Genomic DNA, 13,890 nt, shown 5'->3' on the forward strand with positions numbered 1-13,890 from the left:
CTGAATCATTACTGAATAGTTTCCACAGAGAAATGTTCAAACTTAATGCAAAATCTAATGCAAATTTATTGCTCTACTTTGTAATTTGAATGCGGTGGCCACACAGTACACGTGCTCACTCAGCAGCATCTACTGTCCCCACTAACTAGTACAGTGAAGTCATCATTGTTCACACATGCACATTCCAGTCCACTCCTTGGCCGCCAGGTTACATTGATGTCACAAATCATTCTTGTTATAGTAACGATGGCTGAACTTTTTCCAAACAGACCTCGTATATGTCATTTGCTCTTTGATGCTTTTAAGAAGTTTTAAACTACTTCCAGCCAAGATGGAGGCTTAGACTGACACGCTTGGTCTCCCTCCACAACTAAGTAGGAATACAACTACCTCAAAACCAAAGATAACCAGAAATCCCAGAAAAAGCTACATGGAAGCCCAGCATATGAAGTTATAAACCAGCGGTGCTTGTCCGGACGGGTAGGAGGGGCAAAAATCGGAGTGGAAAGGTCGGGCGATGTTGTCTATGGTAGCAGTGGAGATAGCAGCGGGACTGCGAGGAACGCCAGGGGAGCAATCCTGGCTGCAGTCAAGATTACAACGCTGGGGAAGGCAGAACCCCCAATGCCTTGGACTGCGAGGCACAGAGGACGTGGGGACGGAGGAAAAGGATCCTGGTCTCTCAGCGGAGAGTAATGGCAGGAATCCATCTTGGACCCCCGCCCCCACACAAAGCACCACAGTGTGGCAAAAAAGGTCGCTGCCTGTCACCAGGTAGTGACAAGTGCATGGGGCTCTGCCCCCTATAGCCCACCAGGAAGGAAGCAAAGCTAAACACAAAGCTGTCAGGATGAAGCAGATCACGATTGAAATCCCAGTGACGCAGTTCACCAGGCAGCAGATGCGGGACCTGACCGATGAACAAATAGGAAATCTTTCTGAGGCTCAGTTCAGAGCTATAGTCATAAGGTGGCTTACAGAATTAACAGAAGATTTGGAACAAGACGGGGAAGGAATGAAAGCTAGTCATACTGAAGCGAACGAAAACACATACGAGAAAAGTGGTGAGGAAATGAAAACCAGAGATCAAATCAACAAATTGGAACATAGGGAAGGAACAAAGAGTCAACCAGTGCAGAAAGAGGAAACAAAAAGTAAGGAATGTGAGGAGAGGCTCAGAAACCTCTGGGACAGCTATAGGTGAACGAACATTCGGATTATAGGATTCCCAGAGGGCGAAGAAGAAGAACTAGAAATTGAAAAATTATGTGAAAAAATAGTGAAGCAGAACTTCTGAACTTGGGGAAGGAAATAAACTCACAGGTCCAGGAAGTACAGAGAGTTCCAGAAAACCTGGACCCAGGGAGAACCACTCCAAGACACATTATAATCAAATTGTCAAAAATTAAAGGTAAAGAGAGAATCTTAAAAGCAACAAGAGAGAAGAAAAGAATTATGTACAAAGTGGTCCCAATTAGACTATCAGCTGATTTCTCAAAGGAGACCCTGCAGGCAAGAAGGGACTGGCAAGAAATATTCAAAGTAATGAAAATCAAAAACCTACAGCCACAAATACTCTATCCAGCGAAACTGTCATGCAGAATAGAAGGGCAGAGAAAGTGCTTCCAGGACAAAGTAAAACTGAAGGAGTTCATTAGATCCAAACCACTATTACATGAGATGTTAAAAGGGACTGGTTTAGAAGAAGGAGGATCAAAACTATGAACATTAAAATGAAAACTGCATCACAACAACCAACAACAGAAGCTAAGGAATCGAAACAAAGGCAGACTAAGTAGGCAACGAGAGTGGAAAAAGAACTATAAGTATGGGGAACATATTGGGGGGAGGTCAGCAGGGAAGGGGAAGGGGGAAAGGGAGGGAGATGGTACAGGAATTAGGAAGCATAGTAGGAGGGAGTGGAGTAGACAGGAAGATGTTGAGAAGAACTATATGCACAATCAATGGACATGGACTAAAAGGGGGGGGGGGACAACTGGAGGGAGAGACATCACCGGGTGGAGGGGAGCAGAGGGGAAAGAAATTGGGACAACTGTAACAGCACAATCAATAAAACATTATAAATTATAAACCATTTTATCCAGCACTTTTAGTTACCCATAAATGAAATGGTAGCCTCTTTTCTCGGGATGGAAATGGCAGTCAGATCAGGCAAAGCTTTGGAGTAGTGATAAGGACCAGAGACCTGATGGAAGATCTGGATATATCTGATGGAAGAGTATCTGCCCCCCCCCCCAAAAAAAATAAAGACCAAAAAATGGGCAAGAAATTTCAGTGTATAAGATGGACTGATGTTTTTCTTCAGGTCTAAAGAAGGGCTTCTGTGGATTAATCTGACACCACCACAGCAGGAAATGGGCAAAGAACACAAATGGGCAATTCACAAGAGGAGATGGAATCAACAGTATTTACCTTTATGAGTAATCAAATATATAAATGGAAGCTAGCAACCATGGGAAACAGTGGAGGGGGTGCAGGCACTCCTGCTGATGAACCTGTAAGGAAGGCAATTTTGGTAATATCAAAAAGCAATAGCAGCGGACATACCGTTACCCCAGAAATTCTGCTGTAAAAATCCCCCAAGGAAATAATTATATTTATGTGTAGAATTTTAGCTATAAATATTCAGGGCAAGGTTTTCTGCAAATTATTTGTGAAAATGAAAAACATACATACAAATGAGAAATCACTCATACCCCCCCCCCAACCACTTTCCTTTTCTGAGGTTATATAAAGTTTGTTGACAGTTGCCTTCTCTGTCCTTTTTGTCCTATGCCTGTGGAAAACTGCCAACATTTAGTGTGTATTTTCAAGTTTTCTTGTAATGATTATATCAATATAAAAATGGATTTGTACTCTACACATTGACCTGCAGCATGCTGTTTTATGAATGCCTTGGCATTGTTCATGTCTGTGCCCGAAGACTGATCTCATTCTGTCATGACTATTTAGTGGTCTCTTATATAACTACCATAATTTATTTAACTTTTTTCCTATTATTTCTCTGCTCCAGTAAACAGTTCTGCAAAGAACATCACTGTACATAACATCTTCATACATGTATGCCACTCTTTTCTGTAGGATAAATTTCCTGAAGCAGTACTGAGGGCTTAGAGAATTTGCACTTTTTAAATTTAAAGGATGTGACAGTGGTGTGCTAAAGCCTGCTTAGATTATTTTGTGTTAAAGTTTTGGAATTCTGAGAGCTTATTGTTAAACATAGCCACTATTAAAAATTAAATTATGTTTCCCTGGCTGATATGGCTCAGTGGGTTGAACGCCAGCCTGCAAACCAAAAGGTCACAGGTTCGATTCTCAGCAGGGCACATGCCTGGGTTGCGGGCCAGGGTGTGCGAGAGGCAACCAATTTGAAATACCTCTCACACATTGATGTTTCTCTCTCTCCTTTCCTTCCCTTGTCTCTAAAAATAAATAAAATCTTAAAAACAAAGCTAATACTGAAAACTCATTACTGCCTTGTTACTACATTTTACTGTTATTTGAGTTCACATCTCATATCTGGAATATAGAAAAACAACACAATAATAGCATCTGTGCATCTCATCCTAATTTCCCATTCACTGATACCATGTGGATAGCTTGAAATTACGCATGATGGCAATATTTAAACAATGGAAATTAGCAAATACTACAAACCAACCCTCTTCCTCTTTTTCCAGAGTAGCAGTTGCTAAACAATTTGCTGGCCCACAACTGTATACAACTGAATTAGTTGTAAATTATTAAAAAGTTGTATATTAAGTTACACTTCCACCAGAAGAGTATTATCGAATCTTGCTTTTAAAATATTCTTTCATAACAGGTATTTAATTAATGAGCATTTTAATTGTCATGGCTTTGTGTATCATTGTAAATGTCTTTACCATTGGTACACTGAATTGCATGTTATTCCTGTTATTTTTCTACTGAGTTGACTGCAAAAAGAAAACTGGCCCTGGCTGGTGTGGCTCAGTGGACTGAGCACTGGCCTGTGAACTGAAGGGTTGCCTGTTTGATTCCTAGTCAGGGCGCATGCCTGTGTTGCAGGCCAGGTCCCCCGTTGGGGGAGCACAAGAGGCAGACGAATGATGTAACTCTCACACATTGATGTTTCTCCCCCTGCCTTTCTCCTTCCCTTCCCCTCTATCTGAAAATAAATGAATAAAATCTTTTAAAACAATAAACAATTAAAAAGGTGGTGCAGAGTGAGAAAAAAAATGGGAGGTGTAGCAATAATAACCCTTTGCAGTTTGTGGCAGATATTTTTCTCCCAGTTTCTCTTTTAACTTTGCTTTTTTTTTTCTCTCCCCATACCAAGTACTTTTCTCTTTATATAGTGCAATGTGCTTAGTTTTTCCAAAGTCACTTTGAGGATAACATTTCTTTTAAATGTTTATTTATTTATTTACTTTTTAGAGAGCGTAAGGGTTAAGGCTAAGAGAGAAAGGGAGAGACACATCAACGTGTGAGAGAAACATTGATTGGTTGCATCTTGAAAGCCTCCAACTGGGGACCTGGTGGGCAGCCCATGCATGTGCCCTGACTGGGAATCGAACCAGCGACCTTTCAGTTCATAGGCCAGCACTCAATCCACTGAGCCACACAAGCTAGGGCAAGGATACCATTTCTTAAGAAAAGTATCTCTAAATGTCCCTAGAACTACCTGGAAGGCTGTACATTAAATGTTATCTTGTTACATTTCTGGGTGAGGCTATTTCCCCATGTGTCAAGAGGGAATTGAAGAAATAATGGATGTGCTGGACGCACTGGGATACATAAGAAGGTACAGTAAGTGGAGTAGTTATTGCATTTCCTGAACTTTTCTACAATGATCGCGATTGATTTTATGAGGAAATTCTTAAAAAAGAAAGCAGTCCTGACTTCCGTCTTCGTAGAAATGTGGCTGTAGGCAGGACTCTAGGCCAGCTCCCTGGTCCACTTTGCTACATGACTGGTTGCTGGGGCAGGACGCACCTCCTTCCACCAGGTCCAGAGTCTGGCAAGGGGGCGTTTCACCCCAAGCCTCCTGGACCCCCAAAATCCCCAATATCCTAAAGCCACTGTATCTTGTTCAGGTTGGTATCTGAGTAAGTCCTAACCTCAGCGACAGAGGGCGCCATTCTCTAATTTTCTTAGGGGCTGTACCCCGCCGTCCTGCACCCTGCCCTCAGTTCTAGATGGGTGAGGGACCAGTTCTCCGCGCACCTAGAGCTGTGTGGAGTCGCCCAAAGCAAGCAGCTCTGGGGAGGGGCCTGGCCTGGCCTAGCCAGTTAGGGGAAGTCCATGACCCGCGACATGCCACCCTACTCCTGAGGGTCTGAAACGTCTGATCTTCCTCTCCAAGTGGCTGCAGACAAGGACATGGTGGATCCGGGTTTACGATATGCACCTGGGACCTGTTGTGCCAAACGCCTGGTTACCAAGGGTGAAGGCAACCTGACTCTCCCCTTGGCCGCTCAGGGCGTCTCGCGGAAGTGGGCCAGGGTGATCCCGGGTCAGACCATGATGGAATATGCAGCTCGGGCCTCTCCAGACCTCCACCCTTCCTCTGGTGGGAGGGCAGCACCTCTTCCCGAATCCCATCAGCACCCTTGCGCGCACCAACCAGGGAACACATGCAGGCACGCAGCTGGGGCTTTCTTTCGGGGACTTTATTCAAACACTAGAACGTAGCAGGAAGGAAAGGCTGGGGGATCCCACGATCACCCAGCCCTAGTTTAGTGATAGTTCGAGGTCAGAGCCAAAATCACGTGGCTCAGAAACTTGTCCAGCGAGGCCTGCAGGGCAGGGCTGAAGTCTCCAGGGTAGTGCCGGGCGAGGGTCACTAGCAGGCAGTGGCCCAGGAGCTGCGGAGGGACAGAGTGGTCCCCACCGAGGTTCATCTGTCTCTTGTGGGAGCTCCCCCCAAACCCCGTGAGAGGATCCAGCCCTCACCTTGAAGTTGATGGGGTCCACTTGCAGCTTGTGCGTGTGCAGGTCGCTCAGAGCCGACAGCGCGCTGGGCAGGTCGTCCAGGTGGTCCACGGCCAGGGTCAGCGCTTCGGCCACCTTCTGGCCGTGGGCTTTGACCTGGGCGGAGCCGGGGCTGAGGTCCAGGTGGAGGAAGTAGGTCTTGGTGGAAGGGAAGGCCAGGAAGGTTCTTCGGGAGGAACAGCGAGTGAGGTGCTGCCCTGGAGTGGGGGCTTAAGGAGGAGGGCATCAGGAGAGGAGGGGGACCCATTCCCGCTGCGGTCATGAAAGCAGGTGAGCCTAGAGGGCACTAGGGCCTGTCCGCACCTCTCCAGGGCCTCTGTCGTGTAGACGCCCACGTTGTTACCCAGCTTTCTCCACAGCGTGCGCAGTGCCGCCCTGTCCGCTGCCGGCAGCACCATCGTGGAAGCTCCGGCCCGTGGTGCGAGCTTAGCGCCAACTGTGCCAGCTCCAATTGGCTCGCCACTGCCTCTAGAGGCTGCCACATTGCAGAGTCTGGTCCCGAGGGGTCTGGGAGCATCCACACTCCATCTGCTCTGACCTGGGACCTTCCCAATTGCCCTGGATTCCAAGGCCCCATTTTTGTAGTGTTTATGGAAACCAATATTTAATACATATTATTATTAGGTAACACTAAATTTTAGCATAGATTTTGGCATTGCTTGTCAGCTTATTCTACCTCCCTTCCAAGTCTGACACCTACTTCCCTGAGCCTATTTTCTCACTTATTGTATGAAATGAATATAATTTATTCTTCCAAAGGTGGTTGTAAGGATTAAATGGATGAGAAATGCTAAGTGCCTCCCTCTTAGCAGATATCCCTTTCAGGACAGTGAACATTTATTGAGTGCCTAGGATATACTGTAATAATAGCTAATACCTATGTGGCACTCATTCTGTGCCAGGCACTGCTCTTTTTGTTGTTGTTGTGGTGGTGGTGGTGGTAAAATTAATATAACATAAAATTTGCCATCTTAGTCATTTTAAAGTGTACAATTTAGGCCCTGGCTGTTGTGGCTCACTTGGTTGGGCGTCGTCCTGCAAAGTGAAAGGTTGTGGGTCGGATTCCCTGTCAAGGCACATGCCTGGGTTGCAGGTTCCATCCCCAGACCCAGTGGCCTCTGGGTCAATGTATCTCTCCCTCTTTCTCCCTCTCTTCCCCTCTCTAAAAAATAAAAATAATAAAAATAATAAAGTGTACAATTTTGTGTCCTTAATTACATTTGCACTGTTGTGCAACTATTACCACTATCCAGTTACAGAACTATTTCATCATCCCAAATAGAAACTCTGTATCCATTAGTAGTCATTCCATAACCCTTCTCCTCTAGCCCCTGGTGACTACTGGTCTGCTCTGTGTCTCTGTGGATTTGCCTGTTCTGGACATTTCATATAAATAGAACCATGCAGTATGTGGTCTTTTGTGTATGGCTTCTTTCACTCAGCACATTTTCAAGATTTATCTACCTTGTATTATGTATCAATATTTCATTGGTCTTATGGCTGAACAAAATTCCATTGTATGGATGAACCACATTTTGTTGCTCTGTTCATCAGTTGATGGACCTTTGGGTTGTTCCCTCATTTTTCCTGATAATAAAGTAAAAAAGACTGCCTCTTACTGAGAGCTCAGTCTTTGCCATAAATTATGCTATAAGCATCACAAACTGAGGCAGAGCACCTGCTGTCTCATTTTCCAAGGACCACTCTTGAACCCAGGGAAGAAAAGACACTGCTTTCCAGTTGGAAGCTTGGAGCTGGACAGCAGCCAGGACCTGACACCTCAAGCCCTCTGAGGCTGCAGCACCCTATTCCCTGGGGAGGAAACACATCAGAGTTCAGGCTCCTTGGCCCTAGCTCTCCTCTCCCATGCAGCACTGGGGTGAGTCAGAGGTACCATCCTGCAATGTATGTCGAGCTGGGCCCCCAAACTGGGTCTCTAAAACTGTAATATCTCCAGGATGTCAGTGTCTACAGAGTGAGCATGCTGGGGGTGGCCCCAGGTGAAAGGGTGCTTCTAGGAAATTGCCTGGCATCTGCAATTGTGCTGCTCAACCCCAATTTTATTTAGACTGTGCATGTGTTTGAGAGGCACTTGATGGAGAGGGGAGCATTAAGTTCAGCTCTGAAAGAATGTGACCCGTCTGGCTTCTCCACTGTCCAACTCTGGGAGTAGCCTTGGAGAGCTCAGTACTAGGATGGAGGCCCCCCAACGCTGAATGTAAATGCTATAGAATATAAAGATAAGAGACGATTCCATTATCTAAAGAAATTTGTGTTGAACAGCCAAAGTGCGAGAATGAAATGTAGAAAGGGATATGGATGCAGCAAAACACTCCAGGGTGAGAGTGAGGGGCTGCCCCGTGAATCCCAGGCAGTGACAGGACTGGCTCCACTCCATTCTCTGCCCTTTTATCCCCTTCCCTCTCTTTGCCTGCTACAGAGAGGACCTTCTCCGAAGCAAGGAGAACCACCCCCACCCTTGGCACGTTCCTTTGCGGGGCCGGGGGCGGGGGCACAGAGAACCGAGGCCACACAGGTTGCAGCCCACTCAGACTTTATTCAAAGATCAGGAAGTGCGGGTGCGCGGAGCGCAAAGGGGCCCCGACACAGGGCAGGGAAAGCCGCGGCTCCAGCTTAACGGTATTTGGAGGTCAGCACGGTGCTCACGGAGGCCAAGAACTTGTCCAGGGAGGCGTGGACGGCAGGGGTGAAATCAGCGGGGTGGTGGCAGGCCAGAGTCACCAGCAGGCAGTGGCTCAGGAGCTGTAAAGAGAGGCGGTATGAAGAGCGTTGGAGCGCGGCCTCCCGCGCTCCACCTTCTGGAACCCACTGGGGCCTCCACCCAGATCTCTACCGGCCCGGCCGCAGTGCTCACCTTGAAGTTGACGGGGTCCACACGCAGCTTGTAGGCGTGCAGGTCGCTCAGAGCCGACAGAGCACCAGGCAGGTCGTCCAAGTGACCCACGGCGTTGGTCAGGGCGTCACCAACCTTCTTGCCGTGGCCCTGGATCTGGGCGGAGCCGTGGGACAGGTCGAAGTGGGGGAAGTAGGTCTTGGTGGTGGGGAAGCTCAGGAACATCCTGCGGGGAGAGGAGGGTGAGTGGCGGGTTGAAGGTGGGGCTGGTGGGTCCAGGGCAGGGTCATGAGCCTTGGATTCAGATGAATCCGAGGTCCTGGCTGGCCTCTTGGTGCAGGTCCTTGGTCTGGACCCTGAGATCTTGGGGATGTGGGCGCCAGCCAGGTCGGAGCCTACCGAGGCGTTGCTGGCAGGCCGGTGGGCGGGTGTTGAGGCCGGGGTCCAAGCAGGGAAAAGGAGGTCCTCACCTCTCCAGGGCCTCTGCACCGTATGCGCCAGCCTGGCCACCGACCTTATCAAAGGCGGCCTTGATGTTGGTTTTGTCGGCGGGAGACAGCACCATGGTTGGTTCTTTCTGAGTCTGTGTAAAGACCAGAAGGGTGGTGAGCGAGGAGTGTGCTGAGCTTTTATGCCTGGGGCGCAAGGGACACGCCCACCCTGGCCCGGCTCATTGGCTGCTTCCGAGCAGCAAAACGTCGCTGGACCAGCACGTCAGGGGGCGCCCCGCACAGAATGTGCGCCTGGCTAGAGGATGGGGGCTTTGCTCTTGGTTTGCGGAGGCACCCAGTGACCCGGGGCAAGGATGTTTCTTCCTCCCGGTTGCTGCTTCTTGACCGCTGCATCCCGCTCCTCTGGAATGATATTCTCACCCCCCAGTTGGTGGAGGTCAGTTTCTAGAGGTGGGTTGATGCTGGCTCTTCCAGCATATATGAACTGCCCTAGCCCCAGGTTGCTCTCTCCTGAGGACCCGCTCTGGACCTAGGCTTGGTACACGCTGGACATGTTTAACTTTGGCAAAATTAATTAATGAATGGGCTATTGAGTATAGGAAGGAAGAAAGGCCTCCCCTAGTCCAGGGCAGAGAGATAGATGTGTGCACAAGGAGATCCTTGTTCACACGTTGTCAAGAAGTCCTGCCTGGAATCCCTCCTGCTCCCCTTCAGTCTTGATTCTTCCAGCCCCCTCCCCCCCACCCCCAAATAATCATTGCCTCTCATTGAGCAGCAGTCTGGGAGAAACAAATACCAAAGAACATGATTCATATGGCTGGGGTGGTGCGCTTCTGGCTTAAGCTTCTTGCAGGGTGGTGGTCCTGCAGCCCCATCTTGGAAACTCATCAAGGTGGTCTCTCCCATTCAGGATCCCTGTGTGAATAACTGTCTCACTCCCTGACTGACCAAATGGTCCTCACTCACAGTTATACCCCCCAGTCTCCCAAGTTTTGCCTGACGTAAGACTCAGTAGGTAAATAGTGGTTGAATTGGTAAGTAAAGCAACTGCTTAACAAGAGCTGAGCTTTCAACCTAGTTAGGGACATAGTCATCAAATCATTTCAAGTACATGTAGTCTTGAACCTCATTAAAGGCCCTGAGAAAGGATGAAGGGAGTGGGTGAGGCATTTAAGGATATTAGGGTTAGTCTGAAGCTCATGATGAGTTTCCCTGAGGAGGTGAGACTGGAGGATGAGTAAGTATGAGGTGGAGTATGGTGGAGGGGGACCTTCGACTTGACTTGTAGGGGGCCAGGGGGAGAGAGGGCCTCTGTGGCTGCAGAATGGATGTGGGGATATGTGAGTGTGAGGAAGCAGGTCAGACCCTGCAGCATGGGGTGAGAGAGGGACTTATAGTGAAGCAGTGGGAAGTGGCAGGAATTCCAGCTGGTAGAGTCCCCTTACAGGTGACAAGTGATGGTCCCTTGTCTAGTTGGTGGTAAAGAATTACTGATGGGGTTAAACATCAGAAGTGAGTGGAGAGAAAAGGGAAGTCATTGATATGCCTATGGGTCTACCTCCATCCCTCCCCTGGGACCTTCACTGAAGACTTGCACTGTGGAAAAAAAAAAAAAAAAGACTTGCGCTTGTGTCCAGGAGGAATTGATGGTTAAACTGACTTGGACAGAGAAGAAAGCAGTTCAGACAAGCCTTAGCAAGGCTCTCTTGGGCTTTGTCCTCTGTGTCTGCTCTTCTCATTTTGTTCCTCTTGGACACCCCCCCCCCCGCGCCACTTCATTCCACTTCTCCTTCCTGCTACTCTTCACTCTTTTCCTGATTTTGTCCACATCCTCAGATCCACTCCTGGCTCTGAAGAATAAAAAGGATAAGACCCTGGGGCTTAGAAGCACCAAATTCCACTCCCCAGGCCTGGGACAACCCCCTCCTTATTCATGTTGCTCCAATCCTCCTACCTCAAGTCCTTTTAAGGCAAGACTTAGAGAACATATCTCAGTCAATGGCTTACATTTTTTTATGTAGGAAGAACTCTCACATATTATATAAGGTAAAACACAAATGGCTTAAGAGACAAATTGACAAAGCAAATTAACAAAAATACAGAAATAACCAATATGTTGATGAAAATGAGACAGTTGAATAAATTTACCAGAAGAGATATGGAGAAGACTTTGTTGAGTGAAAAGAGCATGTTGCAGACAAATATCTATATTATGATTATACTTCTGACAAAAAAAAAACCGTGTAGTTGTCGATGTAGCTATGTCCCCTCAGCACAGGATAGGAGCCAGTGGGCTTGGTCCCAAGCTCTTGACTTGAACTTCTTCTGCAGCGGTGGGATGAGAGGGCAGAGGGACACTTTCTCCCTACTTTGAATAACACAAAAAGGGTGTGTGTGTGTGTGTGTGTGTGTGTGTAAGCATAAGTGGATTTTAACTTATTTTTAATTGTTTTTCTCCTTTTAAATAAAAATGTGTTGGACTGTGAGGTAGAGAACAAATGCATGGTGAAGCAGGGCAAGAACTCCCCAACTCTTCAGAGTGCCATGTCCAAAAAATAAAGTGGAGAGCAAGGGTTTTGCCACCCTCCCAAACTTTTATCCAGCACTGTGTGTTGCCCTAGAGATAGGGTCTGGGATGGGGCACTGATGGTGCCCCTCAGGTGGCCGCAGAGCCAGATGGGGTGTGTGAGATTCCTGTGTGGAATCCAGGGCTTCAGCACCTGGGACAGGGGCCTATCCCACTATTTATTCCTCCCAGCTCCATAAATCAGCTGGGAGACGGTAGGAACCTCTGGCTACAGAATCGGGGAACACAGTGAACTATTAATGTGACTCGTGAAATGCCAAACAAGGGAGCAAGGTCCTGTGCTTAAGTCTTCCCCCTGGGGCATCCTGACTGCCGCAGGCAGCTCATGCCCCTCTTCCCAGACTATCCTGCCCCCCTGCCTGCAGAGGTTTTCTGTGACTTTGCAGAGGGTGCTTGGGACTTTGATCCTCATTCCAACTCACCTTCTCTGTAGTAAGGAGGAGGTGGGTCTCATGGAAATTGTCTAGCACCTGCCTTTGCATGAGGAGCAGCAAATTTAGGGGGTTTTATTTTGATCTCTTGTTTTTGTTTAAGAGTGATCAATCAGAGAGACTTCAACTTTCTTTTTTTTTAAATCCTCACCTGGAGACATTTTTTTCAATCCTTCCAAGAAAAGCAAGGGAGGGAGGGAAAGAGAGGGGGAGAATGTTTATGTGCCCAAACCCAGGATTGAATCTGCAACCTGGGTTTACTCCCCGACTGGGAATTGAACCCGCGACCTTTTGGTTTATGGGATGATGCTCCAACCAACTGAGCCACACTGGCCTGGGCAGGTGGTGACTCTTAATACCCCCCACTTATGTCCCAGAGAGGAACCCTTGGAAGTCTGGCAACTCCTAGGACAGCAGCCTGGCTCAGCGCATTCCTGGAAGCGTCCTCCTTAGATCTCTTCCCTCCTTCTCTCCCTCTCCTTCCCTCTTTTGCCTGCTGCGGAGAGGTCCTTGGTCTAAGGCAAGGAGAACCACCCCCACCCTTGGCACGTTCGTTTGTGGGGCCGGGGGCGGGGGCACAGAGAACCGAGGCCACACAGGTTGCAGCCCACTCAGACTTTATTCAAAGATCAGGAAGTGCGGGTGCGCGGAGCGCAAAGGGGCCCCGACACAGGGCAGGGAAAGCCGCGGCTCCAGCTTAACGGTATTTGGAGGTCAGCACGGTGCTCACGGAGGCCAAGAACTTGTCCAGGGAGGCGTGGACGGCAGGGGTGAAATCAGCGGGGTGGTGGCAGGCCAGAGTCACCAGCAGGCAGTGGCTCAGGAGCTGTAAAGAGAGGCGGTATGAAGAGCGTTGGAGCGCGGCCTCCCGCGCTCCACCTTCTGGAACCCACTGGGGCCTCCACCCAGATCTCTACCGGCCCGGCCGCAGTGCTCACCTTGAAGTTGACGGGGTCCACACGCAGCTTGTAGGCGTGCAGGTCGCTCAGAGCCGACAGAGCACCAGGCAGGTCGTCCAAGTGACCCACGGCGTTGGTCAGGGCGTCACCAACCTTCTTGCCGTGGCCCTGGATCTGGGCGGAGCCGTGGGACAGGTCGAAGTGGGGGAAGTAGGTCTTGGTGGTGGGGAAGCTCAGGAACATCCTGCGGGGAGAGGAGGGTGAGTGGCGGGTTGAAGGTGGGGCTGGTGGGTCCAGGGCAGGGTCATGAGCCTTGGATTCAGATGAATCCGAGGTCCTGGCTGGCCTCTTGGTGCAGGTCCTTGGTCTGGACCCTGAGATCTTGGGGATGTGGGCGCCAGCCAGGTCGGAGCCTACCGAGGCGTTGCTGGCAGGCCGGTGGGCGGGTGTTGAGGCCGGGGTCCAAGCAGGGAAAAGGAGGTCCTCACCTCTCCAGGGCCTCTGCACCGTATGCGCCAGCCTGGCCACCGACCTTACCAAAGGCGGCCTTGATGTTGGTTTTGTCGGCGGGAGACAGCACCATGGTTGGTTCTTTCTGAGTCTGTGTAAGGACCAGAAGGGTGGTGAGCGAGGAGTGTGCTGAGCTTTTATGCCTGGGGCGCAAGGGACACGC

At 49.1% G+C, this 13,890-nt stretch overlaps 3 protein-coding genes across 4 annotated transcripts; all 3 read right to left on the minus strand.

The window, feature by feature from the left end:
• Positions 1-2,414: 2,414 nt before the first annotated feature.
• Positions 2,415-6,481, minus strand: HBQ1 (hemoglobin subunit theta 1). 2 transcript variants are annotated; one of them, XM_090279190.1, is made up of 3 exons: positions 6,298-6,481; positions 5,956-6,160; positions 2,415-2,516 (listed from the first exon to the last, which is right to left on the minus strand). In XM_090279190.1, the coding sequence occupies exons 1-3, from the start codon at positions 6,390-6,392 to the stop codon at positions 2,436-2,438; spliced, it is 381 nt and encodes a 126-aa protein (XP_090135316.1). In that variant the 5' UTR covers positions 6,393-6,481; the 3' UTR covers positions 2,415-2,435. The 2 variants fall into 2 exon arrangements, with proteins under 2 accessions (XP_090135316.1, XP_090135315.1); XM_090279189.1 differs by lacking the exon at positions 2,415-2,516 and adding an exon at positions 5,658-5,867 and having other exon boundaries at positions 6,298-6,474.
• Positions 6,482-8,531: 2,050 nt separating this feature from the next.
• On the minus strand, positions 8,532-9,461 carry LOC150009564 (hemoglobin subunit alpha). Its single transcript, XM_090277407.1, has 3 exons — positions 9,319-9,461; positions 8,870-9,074; positions 8,532-8,757 (listed from the first exon to the last, which is right to left on the minus strand). The coding sequence occupies exons 1-3, from the start codon at positions 9,411-9,413 to the stop codon at positions 8,629-8,631; spliced, it is 429 nt and encodes a 142-aa protein (XP_090133533.1). The 5' UTR covers positions 9,414-9,461; the 3' UTR covers positions 8,532-8,628.
• Positions 9,462-12,918: 3,457 nt separating this feature from the next.
• Positions 12,919-13,846, minus strand: LOC150009565 (hemoglobin subunit alpha-like). The gene is made up of 3 exons (XM_090277408.1): positions 13,706-13,846; positions 13,257-13,461; positions 12,919-13,144 (listed from the first exon to the last, which is right to left on the minus strand). The coding sequence occupies exons 1-3, from the start codon at positions 13,798-13,800 to the stop codon at positions 13,016-13,018; spliced, it is 429 nt and encodes a 142-aa protein (XP_090133534.1). The 5' UTR covers positions 13,801-13,846; the 3' UTR covers positions 12,919-13,015.
• Between the last annotated feature and the right edge of the window lie 44 nt (positions 13,847-13,890).

The sequence above is a fragment of the Furipterus horrens genome, unplaced genomic scaffold, assembly GCF_987537825.1.
Source record: "Furipterus horrens unplaced genomic scaffold, mFurHor1.1.pri manual_scaffold_5, whole genome shotgun sequence".
Lineage (NCBI taxonomy): Eukaryota > Metazoa > Chordata > Mammalia > Chiroptera > Furipteridae > Furipterus > Furipterus horrens.

Coding starts and splice junctions, on each gene's coding strand:
- HBQ1 (XM_090279189.1), bottom strand. CDS start 6,392: ATGGTGCTGCCGGCAGCGGACAGGGCGGCACTGCGCACGCTGTGGAGA. Junction 6,161..6,297: donor ACGACAGAGGCCCTGGAGAG/GTGCGGACAGGC, acceptor TTCCTCCCGAAG/AACCTTCCTGGCCTTCCCTT. Junction 5,868..5,955: donor TGGACCCCATCAACTTCAAG/GTGAGGGCTGGA, acceptor GTCCCTCCGCAG/CTCCTGGGCCACTGCCTGCT.
- LOC150009564 (XM_090277407.1), bottom strand. CDS start 9,413: ATGGTGCTGTCTCCCGCCGACAAAACCAACATCAAGGCCGCCTTTGAT. Junction 9,075..9,318: donor GGTGCAGAGGCCCTGGAGAG/GTGAGGACCTCC, acceptor CTCTCCCCGCAG/GATGTTCCTGAGCTTCCCCA. Junction 8,758..8,869: donor TGGACCCCGTCAACTTCAAG/GTGAGCACTGCG, acceptor CTCTCTTTACAG/CTCCTGAGCCACTGCCTGCT.
- LOC150009565 (XM_090277408.1), bottom strand. CDS start 13,800: ATGGTGCTGTCTCCCGCCGACAAAACCAACATCAAGGCCGCCTTTGGT. Junction 13,462..13,705: donor GGTGCAGAGGCCCTGGAGAG/GTGAGGACCTCC, acceptor CTCTCCCCGCAG/GATGTTCCTGAGCTTCCCCA. Junction 13,145..13,256: donor TGGACCCCGTCAACTTCAAG/GTGAGCACTGCG, acceptor CTCTCTTTACAG/CTCCTGAGCCACTGCCTGCT.